At 55.7% G+C, this 17090-nt stretch overlaps 1 protein-coding gene across 2 annotated transcripts in view; it reads left to right on the top strand.

Moving 5' to 3' along the window:
• TRABD2B (TraB domain containing 2B) overlaps positions 1 to 16644 on the top strand; it is a 221489-nt gene extending 204845 nt beyond the window's left edge. For both annotated transcript variants that reach the window (XM_070786582.1, XM_019957513.2), the window contains 2 exons: positions 2037 to 2306; positions 11315 to 16644. In XM_070786582.1, the coding sequence (XP_070642683.1) occupies positions 2037 to 2306; positions 11315 to 11496 (452 nt within the window). In that variant the 3' untranslated portion in view covers positions 11497 to 16644. The remainder of the gene's footprint in view (positions 1 to 2036; positions 2307 to 11314) is intronic.
• The last annotated feature ends 446 nt before the right edge of the window (positions 16645 to 17090 follow it).

A 17090-nucleotide genomic window follows, 5' to 3' on the forward strand; every position in this document is an offset into this window, starting at 1 on the left:
TTCCTGATTATTTGAGCCCAGTACAAATCAGTCTGTACTGGGTCAAGGGTAGGCGTGTGCTTGAAGGGTAAGGGACCCAAGGTAGCCTCAGGGACAAGGCCCTCCTCAAGCTCCCCCTCCCCACAGGCCCCAAGGACCTTCACCTCAAAGCTCATTGTGTCTGTCCCAACAGGGCAGGGGTGAGGGCAGCTGAGCAATGCTGCCTCGGCTCTTATTCATCTCAGAGCCCAGGCAGTAGTGGGGGGATGCCCCCATGGACCCTGGCCCGCTCTCAGCCTGAATCTCTGCTGAAATCCTGCGGGTGGGGTGAGGGGGCAGGGATGCCGAGGAGGCCCCAACAATAAAAGCCATCATCGACCACAGGTGCTTCCTGGATCCATCTTTTTGTCTGCCTGTTTTGAATTATCTCCCCAGCAGCTGCGGCATCTCCTGGACCCTGGGAATCTGGGGTTGCTGTGGGGGCTGGGGTAGGACAGGCTGAGCTGATGGCCTTCTGTCCTTCAAGGAGAGAGAAATCCCTCACCCCTTTCATGCATGCGGGAATGGAGTTGGGGGACAGACTCCCTTGGGCACCACCTCGCCTTTACAATTCTTGGGACCATGCCCAACATCCCCCACGGTCAGATGTCCCCAGCAGGAATTCCATGTAGACCACAGGGAGAAAAGAGTAAAAGGGAGCGGAGTGGAGGGTGTTTCCAGGCTAAAGGGTGTCTGTGCTCCACTGTATGGAATATAGATTCCACACCACACGCTTAATTGCACGTCAGTGCCTGCGGCAGCCAGCTCCATTCACTTGTGGGTGACATTAAAGAGAGGCCAGATCTGTGCCGGGCACTGTGTTAAGACCTCATCTCTCTCATCCTCATGACAACCCTATGAAGTGAGTAGTACTAACTTCTGCTTATAGCCAGCAGCTGCTTGGACTCTTGTGTCCCTGCCCTTAGCCACAGAGTCTGGACAGTGCAGAGCCGGGGAGTGAACCCACGTTAGAGCCCAGGACAGCTTGAGCTCTAACCTGCTCCAAGCTGTCCTGCCTACCCTGAAAAGGTGCTCAGGAGACGCGTGTTAGACAAATGACACAGCAGCAATGTGAATATTTCATATTTAAGGATGTTAATTACTAGAATGTTTCAGCCGCTATTTGCCAGGCACCATTTCTGAGTGCTTTGCCTTTATTAACTCACAAAATCATCGTGATGCAGCTATGAGGCACTGGCTGTAATATCCCCATTTTTCAGAGCAGGAGACTGAGGTGCAGCACATTACATTTAGGCAGCTCGCCTCAGGCCCCTCAGCCAGAGCTGCTGAATGAACAAGACCTTGACCAAGATCAGATACGGAACCAGATACCCACTCAGGGCTCACTCCTACTAGTCTGGGCTCAAATGTCACCAACGGGGACCAAACTGTCCTCCCTGCCAGCCCCCTCCCCATGGCCCACTCGGTCCCTCGTGACTGCTTTATTTGTCTCCTCAGCAATTGTCACTGTCTGACATCATGCACGTTTTCCTCTCTGTCTCCTGCTTTGGAATATTAGCGCGAAGAAGGCAAAGCCTTTGCCTATTTTGGTAAATAGACTGACACTGCCTAGAAAGCTCCTGGTGCAGGGTAGATGCTTAATAAACATTCATTGAATCAATATTGGGCTTCCCTTGTGGCTCAGCTGGTAAAGAATCTGCCTGCAATGCAGGAGACCTGGCTTCGATCCCTAGGTTGGGAAGATCCCCTGGAGAAGGAAAAAGCTACCCCGCTCCAGGATTCTGGCCTGGAGAATTCCATGGACTGTATAGTCCATGGGGTCACAAAGAGTTGGACACGACTGAGCAATTTTCACTTTCACACATTGAGTCAATAAATGAAAGAAGGAATCAAAGCTCTCTGTCTTCACACCAGGCAATGGTTTTCTGGGTGCCTCTCAGCGGGGCACCCTGGCACCTTCTCCTGCCATGACAACCCGCCCACTGAGTTGTGTGCCCTGTCACACGTGAGTGACAGGCTCCAACGCGCATGCCTCACCTGCCATTGCCCCTTTCCAGCCCTGTCGCCGGGAGCCCTGCACCTCCACCCGCGGGGACCTCGGCGAGCCCCGCCCCAGCGACCCCAGTTGCTGCAGTGCCCGCGGCCCCCTCGGCGCCCCCCACCGCCCCACCGGAGGAGGAGGACCCAGCGCTGTCCCCACACCTGCTGCTCCCCGACAGCCTCAGCCAGCTGGAGGAGTTTGGGCGGCAGAAAAAGTGGCTCAAGCGGCAGAACAAACACCAGCGGCCGCGGCAGTTTAGTGACCTCTGGGTGCGCATCGAGGACAGGTGAGCTGCGAGGGCGGGGCTGCCGGGAGCTGGGCCTCTCTCTGGCCAGCCTACCTCAGAGCCACCCAGGGTCGGACGCGCTCTGTCATCCACAAGGCAGGCTCTGAGGAAGCGTGGCGGGTGGGTGCTCGATCGGAATAGGGTCGTCCCCTGTTCATCCTGCAGGGTTTGTGGAGCATGCTCACACCTGACTTGTCAGTTTCCCACAGTTAAAGGTGAGTGAATAGAAGCTCCCTTCAGGTGCAGTGGACAAAACTCTGCTTTGCCCTTAGCTTTCCTGGAGGCACCTGGGGTGCACAGCAGACTCCATTTGTCCCAGGGGCCAGAAGGTGAAAGTAGGAGAAAATGGAACAGGCTGGGTACATCAGAAGGCTGTGAGCCTTCTGAATGGTCTGAGCAGCCAACACCTCTGCAGCAGGTCAGAGAGATGGCAGGTGATGGCCGTAGGCTCCTTCTGAGGAGGGGCTGAGGGATTTGTGATATCCTTGTTCAGGGCTGGCGGGTGCTGCAATCGTCCTTCTCTGTCCTCTGCCCGTGTCTCCCTGCAGCACTCCCTTGGCCTGTCTGTGCTCACAGCTCCTGCTGTAACCAAGGCACTGCCTTCCAACCTCCACCAGCAGGCCCAGCACTGAGTGATCTCCCTAGATTCCACTTGGGGGCAGAAATCTCCACATCTGGTGAACAGTGTCACCAGAGCAGCCAGGACGTCCCAGGGAGTGACCGCCAGGGAGGGCAGAGTCCTGCCCACCGTGGTAGCCCAGCGCTGGACGTTGTGCCCAGCACCAGGCCCTTGGAGACTCAGAGTCTCCACCCAGACCCTAAAGATCATTACCTGGGGTTTTCCTCAGTATCCCTAGATAGAATCTCCTTGGGTACTTGTTAAATGATATCCCAGGCCCCACTGTGGACCTGATTGATCTATGGGGACATGCTGCACAGGGACCGGGAAAGCTGCTTGTTGAACACGTACCAGAGTCTTCTGAGCAGCTTTGGGAAACATGGATCCAACTCTGAGTTTACCGATGGTGAACCAAGGCCTGGGGCGGGGGCTTGTCCAGGGTTGCACAGGAATTCCCTTCAAGGTCCTCCCTCAGCCAGGTCTCTGAGTCATAGACAAAAAGCTGACATAGTCCAGTCTACAGCCTTAATGTGCAGCGTGTGCAATGTCTTAAAGAGCCTTCCAGCCAGTAAGAGTCGAGTCCATTGCTCATTTGGGCCTACATTGGTTTCCGAGCGCCTGCCTTGGGTTACTGGGAAACATGCTTCTTCAGGGGTCCCACAGGCCCGCCCTGCCCAAGGCGGGGTCACTGCTGTAGCTATATTGGCCTCGACAGATTTGGCTCCTGTGCTGCCATGGCCTGCCTCCTTCAAACCAGGAACAAGAGCACAGCGTTACCAAGAGCTGCTCCTCAGCCCTGGAGAGGGCTCGCGAGCCACCAGGGAGCTGCTGGCAGCCCATGAAACCCCCCAGTCAGGCCATTCACCCTGGGCCCCGATCAACCTGCCAGGTGACCAGACATGGCCAGCAGTGGGTCTGGCCCTTGGGGTGACAGCAGGGAGGCTGGGCTGTCAACTCCAGCCACAGACCCCCAGCTCCTAAACACGTCTGAAAGGTAAAATTCAGCAAATGACTCCAAACGGTTTCCTTTTCACAAAATGTCTCTCTGGAATACAGAGCCTGGTTTCAGGAGAAGAAAACAGCTTTTCTTTGACTAGAGGGATCCCTTCTCAGTCCCAATAGATAAACTGTGGTTGGATAACTTTCTTCCATCTGGTTGGATTAGAGAAGGAGGGTTCCACCAACCGGCAGCCTGTGTGTTGCAAGTTTCTCTGCATCACAGGGAAGCCAGCGCTGAGGTCCCCGAGGACCTAGATGCAAGGGCCCAGCTCCCGCCACGCCCAGGTCTCACCCTACCCATCCTCGTAGAGCTTCCAAGTTTCCCGCTCTCCAGGAGGAAGCAGAGGAGACCTTTCTGGAGGGGATCTGGAGTCCATTGCAGCCCTTCTGACAGTACTGTCTTCCTTGGAGCGTTCATTCCATTCAGGGTTTTCTCAGTTTGCTTCCCCCTCTGCCTGCAATGCAGGAGGCCCAGGTTCAATTCCTGGGTCGGGAAGATCCCCTGGAGGAGGGCATGGCAACCCACTCCAGTCTTGCCTGGAGAATTCCACGGATAGAGGAGCCTGGTGGGCTACAGTCCATGGGGTCTCACAGTCAGACACGACTGAGCACAAAACAGTTGTCACCCCCACTGGCTCCATCCTCTGCTCTCCGTTCCCTCTCCCTGACCTCATCTTCCACCCATGATCCTGAAGTGAGGTCCTCCCGAGTCTCTGGCCCCCAGTCACGCCCCAGCACAGCGCCCTCCTCAGTCTGAGATTCTCAGAGCTTTCCCTTGCCGCCCCACCCCTCACCGGGTACACTTGGATGCAGAGCTTTTGCCCTCGTCCTGTGGGACCCCAGAGGCCCGGTCCTGGCTGAGCTGTGTGCTGCCCCCCAGCAGACTGTGCATGGCCCACCCCCACCTTTGTCCCTGCTTTGCTCTCTGAGGGGGGATGGGTGTGAGTGGACCTCTGAGGTGGAGCTGAGCTCCTGCTGTGCCAGCTGCTTACATCCATCATGACCCCCAGTCCTGTCAAGAGTCCCAGAAGTCAGCTTCACTTGACTAAGGAGGAAACTGAGACTCAGTGAGCTCAGGTAACTTGCCCAAGACCGTGTGTCAAATCAGGTTTTCGTTGCTGTTGTTGTTGTTAAGTCGGTCAATCATGTCCGACTCTTTGTGATCCCGTGGACTGCAGAACACCAGGCTTCCCTGTGCTTCACCATCTCCCGGAGCTTGCTCAAACTCATGTCCACTGGGTCAGTGATGCCATCCAACCATCTCGTCCTCTGTCGTCCCCTTCTCCTCCTGCCCTCAATCTTTCCCAGCATCAGGGTCTTTTCTAATGAAGTCGGCTCTTCACATCAAGTGGCCAAAGTATTGGAGTTTTAGCTTCAGTCCTTCCAATGAATATTCAAGATTCAAGTCAGGTAGGGAGTCAGAAGCTGCAGCCAGGTCTGTCAGATGCTGAGAGTCACAGTCGTCCAGCACCATGCAGACGCCCCTGTGTCCTTGCCTGGCAAGCGTCTCCCTCTTCCTCCCCTTCCTCCCCACATCGTGTTCCCTGTGCTTCCCCCTGCCCTGGCTCCCACAGCCCCCTTCCTCACCCCACCCGCACCGACCGTGGGTGCCTCGGGTGCCCCTGTCCTGGCATGCTCTCACACAGACAGCAGTTCCTCACTTGCGTCTAGGCTGGGAGGCCCTGGGGATCAGAGCTGGGTTGGACTTATCCGGGTCACCAGAGGCCTCGTGGAGTGTTTGTTGACCGCATGCATGAGTCAGAGAAGCAGGGAAAGAGTGAGGAGGGGGCTGAAGAGCCCGACCAGGACGCCACCTGGAGCAGGCTGGCCTCCCCTCGCCCCTCATTACCCCAGATGTAAACACGATGAAGGAAGTTTAGAGAAGCAGCGGCTCGTGGCAGGATGATTTATGGGGACCCGAGGAAGGGGTGGGGCATATGTCCGCAGATGGTTGAGCAGCCATGGTGGAGCGCTGTCAAGGGAACCCCCCCGCGTCTGTCAGCCGGATCGGGGGGCAGCAGGGCAGTGGCATGACCAGCAGGGGGCAGGTCAGGGCGGAGTCGATTCCCACGCAGGCTCTGTGCAGGCCACTGCCCCAGTCGGTCAGATCTGGGACAGTGCTAGGTCTGTCCTTTTGCACAGTTAGTGCCTTGGCTGTCCTCTGTAGGCCACACCAGCTCTGCTGTTCCCCAGTCCACCGCTGGGCCGCAGGTGTGTGTGTGTGTGCTTGGGCGTTGGGGGAGGCAGGGAGTTGGATAAATGAGGGAGCAGGGTGCTGGGACAGTCATGAGGGAGCAGGTGCAGGGGAGAGAGCGTTTCCCGAGCTCTGCGCATGGCCGGAAGCCAAGCACAGAGGTGGGCGTCTGTATGTGGTGGATGCAGAGCCCTGCAGGTGCCTCCACACAGGAGTGGGGGTGCAGGACACGCATAAGCAGGGGGTCATTGGCCTCGTCGGCCTCGGTTTCCCCCCGAGGTTTGAGCAGATGGCCCAAGGCCCCGCAGAGGAGGAGAGAACTATGTCCTCTTGCCCTGGGCCCCTGGGAGGGCTCTGCACACTTCCCACTGGCCTGCCGGCCTGCCCTGAGGTTCTCCAGCTCAGCTTTCTCACAGTATAGCCAGGCTGTCTCCCGGGACTAGACGGGGTGCTCAGCGTCTCTTCATGATGCCAGGACCCCATCTGATCAGAGAACAAGATCACTCAGTGGATGGGAGCACAGATAAATTTGGGCAGCATCCCCAGACCCTCCTCGTCCTTGCTCTGAGGCTTAGAGTAAAAAGATGGTGCTTATACAGTGGTGAGCTGGCATCAGGCCACTGGTGACACTCAGGAACATCTGTCCCCCGGTTGGTGGCTGACTCTCAGAGTCAGGTCTAGGGCACCACCCGCCCTGTCCCCCAGTGGGAAATGGCTCCTGGGCCGTCAGCGCACCTCAGGCTTAAATGAGCCCCTGGGTGAGCAGCACACAATTAAACAAGAATGTGATGGCCACATGCAGGGTGCCCAGCCCACGTCCAGTGCTGGTGGGGACTAGAGCAGGAAGAGCCTTGGATCATGGCCAGGCAGGGGCTGCTCCCAGCTATGGTGCAGCTGAAAGAGCCCTGCAGCCACAGCCAGCCTGCCTGTGCCTGGCAGGGAATCCAGTCAGTGAGGGGAGGAAGGTCGGGGACCCTGAGGGGTGAAGTGACCCAGGGAAGCTGAGAGGAAGGTGAGGCAGTCCTGACAGAGAAGGCCCTGTGGCCAAGGGCCTGGAGGCTGGCAGGGGCCTTAGATATCAGGACAGGGAGCTGTGGTCATACCGGTCACTTTAGATCTCTGCCTGCATTTGCCCGGTCTGCCCAGATGGTTCCAGCCTGACCACATCGAGAGGGCCACACCAGCCAGCAGGGCCACCCATCAGCCAGGCCCTCATGCCTCCAGTTCCATCTCCATTTTGTCTCCTTGGAGCCCTCTGAGGAGCCCATCTGCTTGTACTACAAGAAAGCCACAGCCCCAGGACTCCCCAGACCCAGTCCTGGGTGGTTCTTAGGGACCGTCTAGTGCCAGGATGGGGGCCCTACTCCAGGAAACCCCGCAGTGGGGCCTCAGGGAAGCCAGCTGCCGCATCTCAGCCACCAGCCCTGCGTTCCTGTGCATTATACCTTCAGCTTCTGCCTGTGATCCCACTTCTGGCTTCTGCAGCTCGAAAACACTTTAAAGCCAAGGGTCTGTTTCTGCTCCTTCATTGTACACAGGGAAACTGAGGCCTCGAGGGCAGGACTTGCCCAAAGTCATGCAGGGGACAGGGACCTCGGGCTCTTCACCCAGACAGAGGGTCCTTGCCCACACTGGGGTCCCTGTCAGCTCTGAGCACACCCAGGCCTTGGAGCCAGCCGTCTGTAGAGCCTGGGAACACTCGGGGTGTTTGGTTTGGCTTTGAGGCCGCTTTGCCATGAGACGATTTTCCCCAGCATGAGCCTGGGGCAGGGCTGGGATCTGGACTGGGGCCTGGGCTTTCTAGAGGGGGCCCAAGATGTGGGGGCATCTGGAGAGGATTTCTGTCTACCGCGACCCCCGCAGCAACCTCACTCCATTTCCCTGGGACTCCTTCCAAACATATAAAACCCCTACTCAGGCTCAAAGCGGGAGCTTGCATCTTTGGTTTTCAAAGTGTGAAAGCAAATGCCTTTGGGCACCTTGTGAGACATAGTTTTCAAGATCTCTATTTGTCTCCCTTCTTACATTGGGGCTGGCTGCAGCCAGCCTTGGTTCCCATTCTGGGCATCCCAGGTAGCAGCTCAGCCTCCCTTCTGAGGCCAGCCTTCCTGGCTGCTTGAGCTGAAAAGATAGGGCAGCAGCTGGGAGGGACTTTTCCCTAGAAAAGAAAGGGAGGGAAGGGGCTGTGGTAGTGGCCCTCCTGGGTATGGGCAAGATCCCCTCCCAGGGCTGAGACCACAGGGGCGTCCTCTCTGACCCTGGCAAGCCTCCATCCGCAGGTATGTGAGGTCTCGACAGGAAGCACCATGCTTACTCCCAGGCTCTCCATCTCCACATTTAGGGATGGCACCTCAGCCCACCTGAGGCTGGGGAGGCAGACAGTCCATTGCACATCTTCAGGCTCAGTTTCCCCATCTTGGAAATGGGGATAATGAGATGATTCATGTACAGCATTGAGCACAGGGTCAGCCAGCATACAGGAAGTGCTCCATATGTGGAGGACGCTATCAGTGAGAGAGATGAAGACACAAACGTCATAATCATGCTAAAAACGGCCAATGCCATATGGCAGTCCCAGTGTACCAGGCATTGCTTTGTACATAATGCCTCATGTACAAAACCCACTCAAGCCTCATGTGCAGAAATAGGTGCCAATGGCAGTGAATAGTGAGAAATATGAAAGGCTTCGTAGGAGCTTCAACTCTTCCAGGGGTCTTGGGGCTTGGAGGACAGATCAAAGAGGTCTCCAGGTGAGGGGACATTGACTCAGGCCTTCAAAGGTGAGTCAGAAAATGGCAGTGACGTTAGATGTGACTGGGGAGGGTAGTACTCCTGAGAGAGCCCGGGAAGGTGAGGTCAGCCCACACCAAATCATGTGAAAGGTCTCAGGTGCTCTGAAGGCTGGCACGGGGTGGGAGGCAGGACAGGCCAGATTTGGGGGGTGGTCATAAAGGGCATTCGAAGCCATCTGCCCCCCCTTTCTTGTGCCACCCACAGAGTCTCTGTCTAGAAACACCTTCCTGCCATCCATGGTGCATAACAAGCATTTGCACCCTCCTCTCCTGATTAGGTCTCTGGGAATTTCTAAAGACAGGAGCACACAGGTAACAACTGTAGAGTCCAGGGTGAGAAGATGCGGTGGGTTCCTGCAGCCACAGCATGACTGGGAGTAGAGCTGAGACGGAGGGTTAGGGCAGAGAGTGACAAGCCCCTTCACTGCCGAGTACACACACTGATCAGAAGTCCCGATCCATGTACAGACAAGGATGTGCTTATAACCCCTGGGCTCCTCTGCCCATCCCCCACTCCCCAATGAGGCTAAGCCAGCGTGGGTGAGAGGGTCAGGCTGGGACAGAGATGAGGCTGGGCTGCAGCAGTAATGGTTACAGGGCTCACCACAGTGATGTGGCCAGTGGCTGGGGTCTCATGCCCAGCATGTGAGAACACAGCCAAGATGGCACAGGGACTCCTGGCTTATCTGGGGCATGAGCAGCCCATCAGGGAGAGCAGGTAAGCACTGGAGAGTGGGCAGTGTTCTACAGGGAGGAGGCTTCCTGTTCTGCAGACAGCCAGAGAGGGGCAGGCTCCCTGCCGAGCTGTCAGCTGCTAGTGAGCACCCACTGGGTGCCCAGTTCAGATCCCATCCCTGCTGTGTGTCCTGGAATGAGTTATTAATGCTTACCCTCTTTGTGACTCTGTTTCTTCACAAGTAAAACGGGATAATGGTCTTGCCTGCTTCGTAGTGCTGTCTTGAGGATTAGCAGTGTCCTAATGATGCTGGGAAAGATTGAGGGCAGAAGGAAAAGAGGGCATCAGAGGATGAGATGGCTGGATGGCATCACTGATGCAATGGACATGAACTTGGGCAAACTTTGGGAGATAGTGAGGGACAGGGAGGCCTGGTGTGCTACAGTCCATGGGGTGGCAAAGAGCTGGATGCGACTCGGTGACTGAATAACAACAGCATGCTGGCACAACTGTAGCAGGGCCCTTAGTTTGTAAGTACTCTTCTCACCACTGGAGATGCCCTCAGCCATAAGCAAGCTGGTCTCGCTGCCTTCACAGAGTCACCTCTTCTGCGAGGCCATCCTGGCTCCACACTAGGCTGGGGCCTCTCTGCATGTCCCTGGCCTTTCCCTCCCAGCCTTGACCTTCTGGGGTGATGGAGCTTGTCAGATCCTCCCCCTGCATCTCCATCTGCCTTCCGCTGCCTGGGGCTGCACAGGGCAGGGGTAGGTCCCTCACCTGTGGGGTCCAGTCCTTTCCTTTATCCGGAGCCCTCTCCCTCTTGGTCTCTCTTTGTTATGCCTCCATCTTTGTCCTGTGTCCTCCCAAGTCCCTGCCTTGCTCTCTGCCCCTCTCTTTCTTCATAATTTCCTATCTCCCCAGGACCTGAGCCAGTAACCTGGTCCTGGCCCCCCGCCCTCCGCTCCACTTCCCAATTCCACCAAGTGCTGGCCTTGGCCCGCCAATTCCTTCTGTACTTCACCTCTTTTTATTTCTCTGTCTCACTCTCTTGTCTCTGTCCTTCCATGTCTCTTTCACATGGGCTCTCTTGAGCCTGGAACCTCACCTGTGACCTCCCAAACTGGCTTCTATTTTGATCAGTTTATGAGGGATCACCTATGCAGAGTGAGGTCACCAGGGCTCCTGCCCCCAGAGGCGCCGCCCCACTCCCTCTGAGCTGGCCTTGTGGAGCCTCAGTTTTCTCATCTGGTGAAAGGGGGCTGGTGAGACCTGATGAACATTTGTTTTGAGGACCAGAGATACTGCTGGTAGTAAAGTGCAGACTCCCGGTAGATGCTCAGTTAGCAGTGGCTGTGGTACGTGGCGGCTGTTTGTGTATTTCTTTTCTGTTTACTTCAGACTGGGGAGGGGAGGGCAGCAGGAAGCTGGGGCCCCCTGCGTACGTAGGTGTGAGGACTGGCTGCCACAGTGTGACTCCAGATGGATCTCCCCCAAAACACTTCACTGCTTTCTGCCCGGGACTCAGTTCTCTTGAGTGGTCATACTGGAGGCTAGCTGTGTGGCTCTGGGCTGCTCACTTTCCGCGTCTGAGCCCTCTGTTTCCTTCTCCATTTTACGAGGGAAGAAAACCCAGATTCAACAAAATGTTGGATCTGCACTCTAAGATCACAGCCCAGGACAAGACTACTGAGTGGCCGTGCCACATTCCATGTATCTCTCTCCCTCCAGCACCACGGCCTCGCCACCCCCACAGCCCTTCCAGACCATGCACAGCTCCGGGACCGCCAAGCCCCTCTTCCAGCTCTCCGACCCACTCCAGCAGCAGGAAGAGCCAGCACCCGCCAGTAGCTCAGCGCCCAGCTGCTCCCCCGCTGCCCTGGGCCTACTCCTCACCATTGCTGCCAGCATAGTAGCCTCCTTCCTGCTGCACACCCTCGGACCCTCCTGACCTCGGCCGCATGCCTGCCCGGAGCAGAAAAAGAAGCCAGAGAAACCGACGGGAAGGTCTGCAGCCGCACCCACTGCCCCTGCCACCCTCCAGGGGTGCTCAACACCTCTCGGGCAGTCCAGATGGGATCCGTTAAAACACTAGAGCTTTATTGTACCTGACTTACATCTTCTTTTTTGTAGAAGGATCTTAATTTCCCATAGTGCTATGGGGCTCTTTTGTAAAATATGTGTCCATATTAAAAAAGAAAAATGTATTTATTCTACTGATAAAACTATTTTTATGTGGCCGATGTTAATAACTAGCCCCATCGCCAACCCAGGAGGTGAACCCAGGTTGCCAGGACAACTGCGACCTTGCAGGGACCGTGGCTTTGAACTGGCTAGCTTCTGGATCAGTGGAGTCCTCCAGCATGCTGGTTTGGCTTCTCCCGCCGTGGGGTCCTCAGAGGGAGAGGCAGGCAGACAGGCTTAGCTTTTGTGAAACTGGACTTGGGAGCCAGAGATGTGAATGCTGACGGTCCTTCCTTCCCCTGGATGCATCCTGGGGCTGGGAAGGTACTTTAGGAAAGAGAATGCTGCTATTTTGAAAACCCTGAGTGTCTGTGAACTGGCCCTCCAGAACTCTTGTTAAGTGTTCCGACCAAAGCACTGGGGTGGGGGAAGGGCTGTTGGTGCTGAGGGAGGTGGTCCCCCCAGCTCCAAGTGACAGATGGTTAAACTGAGATGGTTAAACTCACCAAAGAGAAGAAGGTGGTTGCCCAAGGTCACAAAGCAAGTGGGAGATCCGGGGTGTCAGTCTAGACCCCCCTGTTCTGGCTGGTATCATTAATCCATCTCGGCTTACAGGAGAGGCTGCTGAAGTCATGACCAAATGGAGTGAGCTGAGCCAAAGGACAGGAGCACAGAAGGGCAGTTTTAGAGACGGGGCCTCTAGGAATTCCATGGTAATGATACTCGTAATGAGAGCTGCCATTAGTTCAAAGTCTGGCAGGCATTTTGCACACTCACTTTATCACGGATCCTCACGCCAGTTCTGTGAGATGTGATTGTCGCCATTTCACAGATGAGGAAACTGAGCCCCTGTTCGAGATAAAGAGACTTGTTCAGTGTGCCCCAGCCAGCACCTGGCCCTAGATCAGGGTGACTCAAAAGCAACGCTTGTCTCTCAGACCATGTCTGTCAGGTTCTCTGTGCAGAGGAAAGTTCCAAGGGAGGCAGATCTCACCCAAATGGGCCAGCACACGCTTCTTACTGCAGCCAAAGAGACCACTTGGCTACAGTCATCATTGGTCCCCTCCAGCCAAAGGGCTCTGGCAGCAGGCTCTGCCACATGTCCCATGCCCCAGCTTGTCTTATCCTGGAGCCAATGAGAGGCTTTCCTGCCAAATCAGAGAGGCTGGAGGATAGTTGTGATAGGCCTGAAGAGACAGAGCAGCCAAACGGGGGAAGGCAGGTCGCCGAGACTCAGAGAAACTGACCAGCTCCTCTGTCCCCAGGGTGACAGCCAAGAAGACAGAGGGCCCAGGTTGGCTGCATCCCAGCCCTGAACCCTCACTGGGCTGGCAGCTCATTAGTTACAGAGTCCTGGAATGCAAGAGCGGAAAGGGCCCTCATTTGACAGAAAAGAACAGTGAGAAGATAGGCCCAGAGAGGTGAGGTACTTTCCCAAGGCTGCACAACTGGGCAGGTCTGCTGACCCCCAGCTGGCTCAGTGCTCCTCAGCAACGCCACACCATGGGCTTCCCTAGCAGGCCTGATTAGCATCAGTGCCATTGTGCCCAGCTTGGCAGCTGCCTCCTGTCTGAAACAGTAGAATTCTGGGCAACTCATTGGATGGTCAGAAGTCCCAGGGGCGTCTTGGCAGACAGCTGAATTCTTTTCAGTTCTGACCCAAATGAATATGTTTGAACTTGAGATCTGGCAGGAGCCCTGAGCTCTGCTTCACAGGGTCCAGCCAGCCCCGTGGGTACCACACTGTAAACTGAACTTGACCCCGGCCAAGGCTGGAGTCCATTTATCCTTGGCAGAAATGTGACTTCCTATTTCTGAGCCGGAAGGGGCTTAGCTGACTTTTAAGCAGGCTCAGAAGGCCTGTAGGACATCAAATAGATGGCGCGGAGTGCTATTTGGATGAGATAAGTGTAAAGGAATTAGAAACACAGAGGCCAGATTTCCCTCTGTTCAGGGCAGAGTGTGGCATGAGATGTATTGAGATGGAGCCCGAGGTTAATTAAAGATGAAGCATTTGGTAAATAGTCCAAGCACCTGACCGCATGCCCAGATCTGTGCCAGGCGTGGGGCCAAAGAGGTAAATTAACGCAGTGTGTGATTATCAAACACGCACAGTGCCAGGCTCTGCGCCGGGGCCAAATCTAGCTGCCTTTCTTGGCCTAGAGTAGTTCATCGTCAAGAGGCAACAAGCAGCCCAATCCCAGGTTCTTAGAAGGAACTTTACAGGTCATTCTGTCCAGGCCCCTGACCACAGGCAGGTTCCCCAGATCCCTCCTCTGAGCAGGTTGGGAGATCCCAAGCTCTCCCTCCACCAAGTACTCAAGTGTTTAAAGAAAGCCACATGGGCAGCAGACGGATGGGCCGCCTGATCAGGTAGACACATGCTGACAGGACAGCCGGAGCCAGTGTGAGTTAGACATCTGCAGCCCACATCCACTGGTCCCTGAGGAACCACCCACTGGCCAGGATTTGAAACTTACATCCCTCAAGTCCCCGCAAGCAGTAGAGAACTTGCTGACTTATACCCCCAAAGACCAGAGCCATATGGACAGAAATCTGCACAGCTGGGGCGTTTGAATTCTCTCTTCCCAGGCCAGGGAACCATCATTCCGTCCGCAGTCACTCACATGATTTAGAATAATCCACCCACCACTGCTGACATTTTTTTCCGGCATATGATATGTGCCTCTCCTCACAAAATGCCCCTGTTTCTCTGAGAGCATTGTTAAGATCCTAAATCCTTGGCTTAGGACTCTCACTTTGACTTTTAGGCAGGTGGAGGAGATCAAGGACTGAGAGCCAGCATGTTCCTGGTGGCCCTGGGTCCTGTCCGCCAGAACAGCTGACTGAATGACCAAGGGGCTTTCTAAGTCAGGTCAGCATGGCCCTGTCTCCTGATCTCCCTCCAGGCTGTTCTGAGCACCAGCAATCCTGTGAAGGCAGGGACCATGAAGGTATACAAGTGAAGCTGCAGGAAGCTGCAAAGGGCCACCAAGGGCCCCACCAGCTCTGAGAGTCAAAGATCTGGAGTCCATGAAGCGTAGCCAGACTGAAGCATATTTGTCCTTCCCAGGACAGGCTGTTTCACACATGCTGTTTCCCAGGCCTGGAAATGCCTTTCTTTTACCCCTAACTGCTCATCCTTTGAGGAGCAACTCAGATAGCACGTCCTCCAGGAAGCCCTCTGCACTGACTGTGTCTCTGCTCCCCTATCATACTGTGAGCTCCTCAATGGCAAGGTCTTGTGAATTCATCCCTGTGTCCTCACTGGACACAAAAATGCCACCCAAGAGATGTGTAGAGAAGGACGGAGGAAGAAAGGAGTGAATGAAGGAAGGGAAGGAGAGAGGCAGACCTGAGTTCTGCTGGTGGAAGGGTCTCCGCAAAGCCAAAGCTGTTGTGAGATGGCAGGTGTCCCTAGAAGCGGTGAGTGTCCCGTCAGGAGCGGTGTGTGCGCAGGGGCAGTGGGCCCACTGGCTGGAGATGTGGTAGGAGAGTGGAAGTCTTGGCAAGGCAGTGGGGTAGGGTGCCTCCTGGCTCTTTAATACTCAGGTTCTTTGAACATTGTTATTTTTCCAAAAATTCATCTAAGCAGCCAAAACAATCACCCGGGCTGGCTCTCTAAACCAGTAAGTTTCAGAAATCAATCCAGCCTCACTCCCCCCAACCCTCCACCCCCATTCTTCAACAGCCCAGCCAGGCCTGACGCGAATTGGCACGCTCGCCTGCTGCCCTGGGGCACGGGGACTTCTGGGCAGTAGGGCAAGGCTGAACCGGAACCCAGGCCCCTGCTCCCAGCCCAGAACTCCTTCCCTCCCTGCCCCCCACCCCCAACACTGGGGGAGAGAAAAGGGGAGTCCTGAGAACCTCCTGAGCCTTGCCTGGCCCTTTCCCAGGAGCATCAGCACACCCCAAGCTCTCCCTCGTGTGTGTGTTCAGTCGTGTCTGGCTCTCTGCAACCCTTTGGACTGTGGCCCGCCAGGTTCGTCTGTCCCTGAGATTTTCCAGGCAGGAATACTGGAGTGGGTTGCCATTTCCTCCTCCAGGGGCTCTTCCTGACCCAGAGATCGAACCCATGTCCCCTGCGTCTCCTGCATTACTGGCAGACTCTTTACTGATGAGCCACTGAGGAAGCCTCTCAACTCTCCCTGCTCTTTCTCCAAGTGTAGGCTTTTCCTTGCCAGAGATAGCCTAGATACTCCTTCACTTTGCTGAGTGACCTTGGGCAAGTCCCCGCCCCTCTCTGAGCCTCCATCTCCTTATCTGTCAAATGGAGACTTTGTTTCCTGCTTGGGAGATGCCATGTGCAATCTTGGGGCTCCACAAAGGTGAGGCATTCCCCGCTCCCCAGCCCTGTACTCAGCTTTCCTCCCAGCACCTGAGGGCTGCCATGGGATCAGGAGCACGTGGCAGGCAAGGAAGGTGACAGAGTAGCGCGCCTTGAAGGGCCGCTCCATCCCAAGTCCCACTGCGGGAAAGTGGACTTTTGAATAAGACTCTCAGTCTAAGAAGTTTCTGGCGGGGCTGTCAGCCATCTTGGGCCCCCAGTGGCTGGGGCGGCAGGGGCTGACTCTTGGTCAAGGGATGTTCTAGCCCAGAGCAAGGGAAGCCAGAGCCCCTGTCCCATTCCTGGGCCTCAGAGAGATTGCAGGACATCCCGGCCCGACTCTCACTGTGTGACACAGCTTCAGATCTTAATGTATTGGAAAGGTATTCCTGATGTTGTGCTTTTAATCACCTCTTCCTCTCACCTCTGTGAATTATCCTGAAGAGTTCTTTAAGAATATAATAGAAGACAAAGAAAGATGCTATTAATGTTATTTTGCCAAGAATATTTTTGTAGCATAATATATTAATAAAAGATATCATGACTTCCACGTGACGGTGTCTCTGCATGCCGACGGCTCCCCCTCCTCCTGCGGGGGGCTGTGTGGGGAGTCACCTTTCCTCAGAGGGCCAGGACCTGAGGCGGTGGTGCAGAGGGCCTGGCATGGGCCCATTTTCCATGTAAAAGTGCAGGCAGGTTCTGGGAGGGTGTTTGGGCAGGGGCCCAGCGGCTTGAGAGACTTCACACCAAGTGGGGTCCTCGGAGCCCTCTCCAGCTTTGTTCATCTGAACAATCAACCTGGAACCTGGCTTCACCCGTGGGGCCCCCTCGCTCACTTCTCACTCATCAGCACCTACTGACTCAACTTTATTCACGCTCTCACCTCTCTCCCTTCCCCGGCACCAGCCTAGCCCAGGTGTCCTCACTCTCCCCTGCCAACTAGGGTTGTGTGCTCTCTGGCCCATTCTCCACCCACCACCCCCTACAACCCCGGCA

Source organism: Bos indicus, chromosome 3 (assembly GCF_029378745.1).
Source record: "Bos indicus isolate NIAB-ARS_2022 breed Sahiwal x Tharparkar chromosome 3, NIAB-ARS_B.indTharparkar_mat_pri_1.0, whole genome shotgun sequence".
In the NCBI taxonomy this organism is placed as follows: domain Eukaryota; kingdom Metazoa; phylum Chordata; class Mammalia; order Artiodactyla; family Bovidae; genus Bos; species Bos indicus.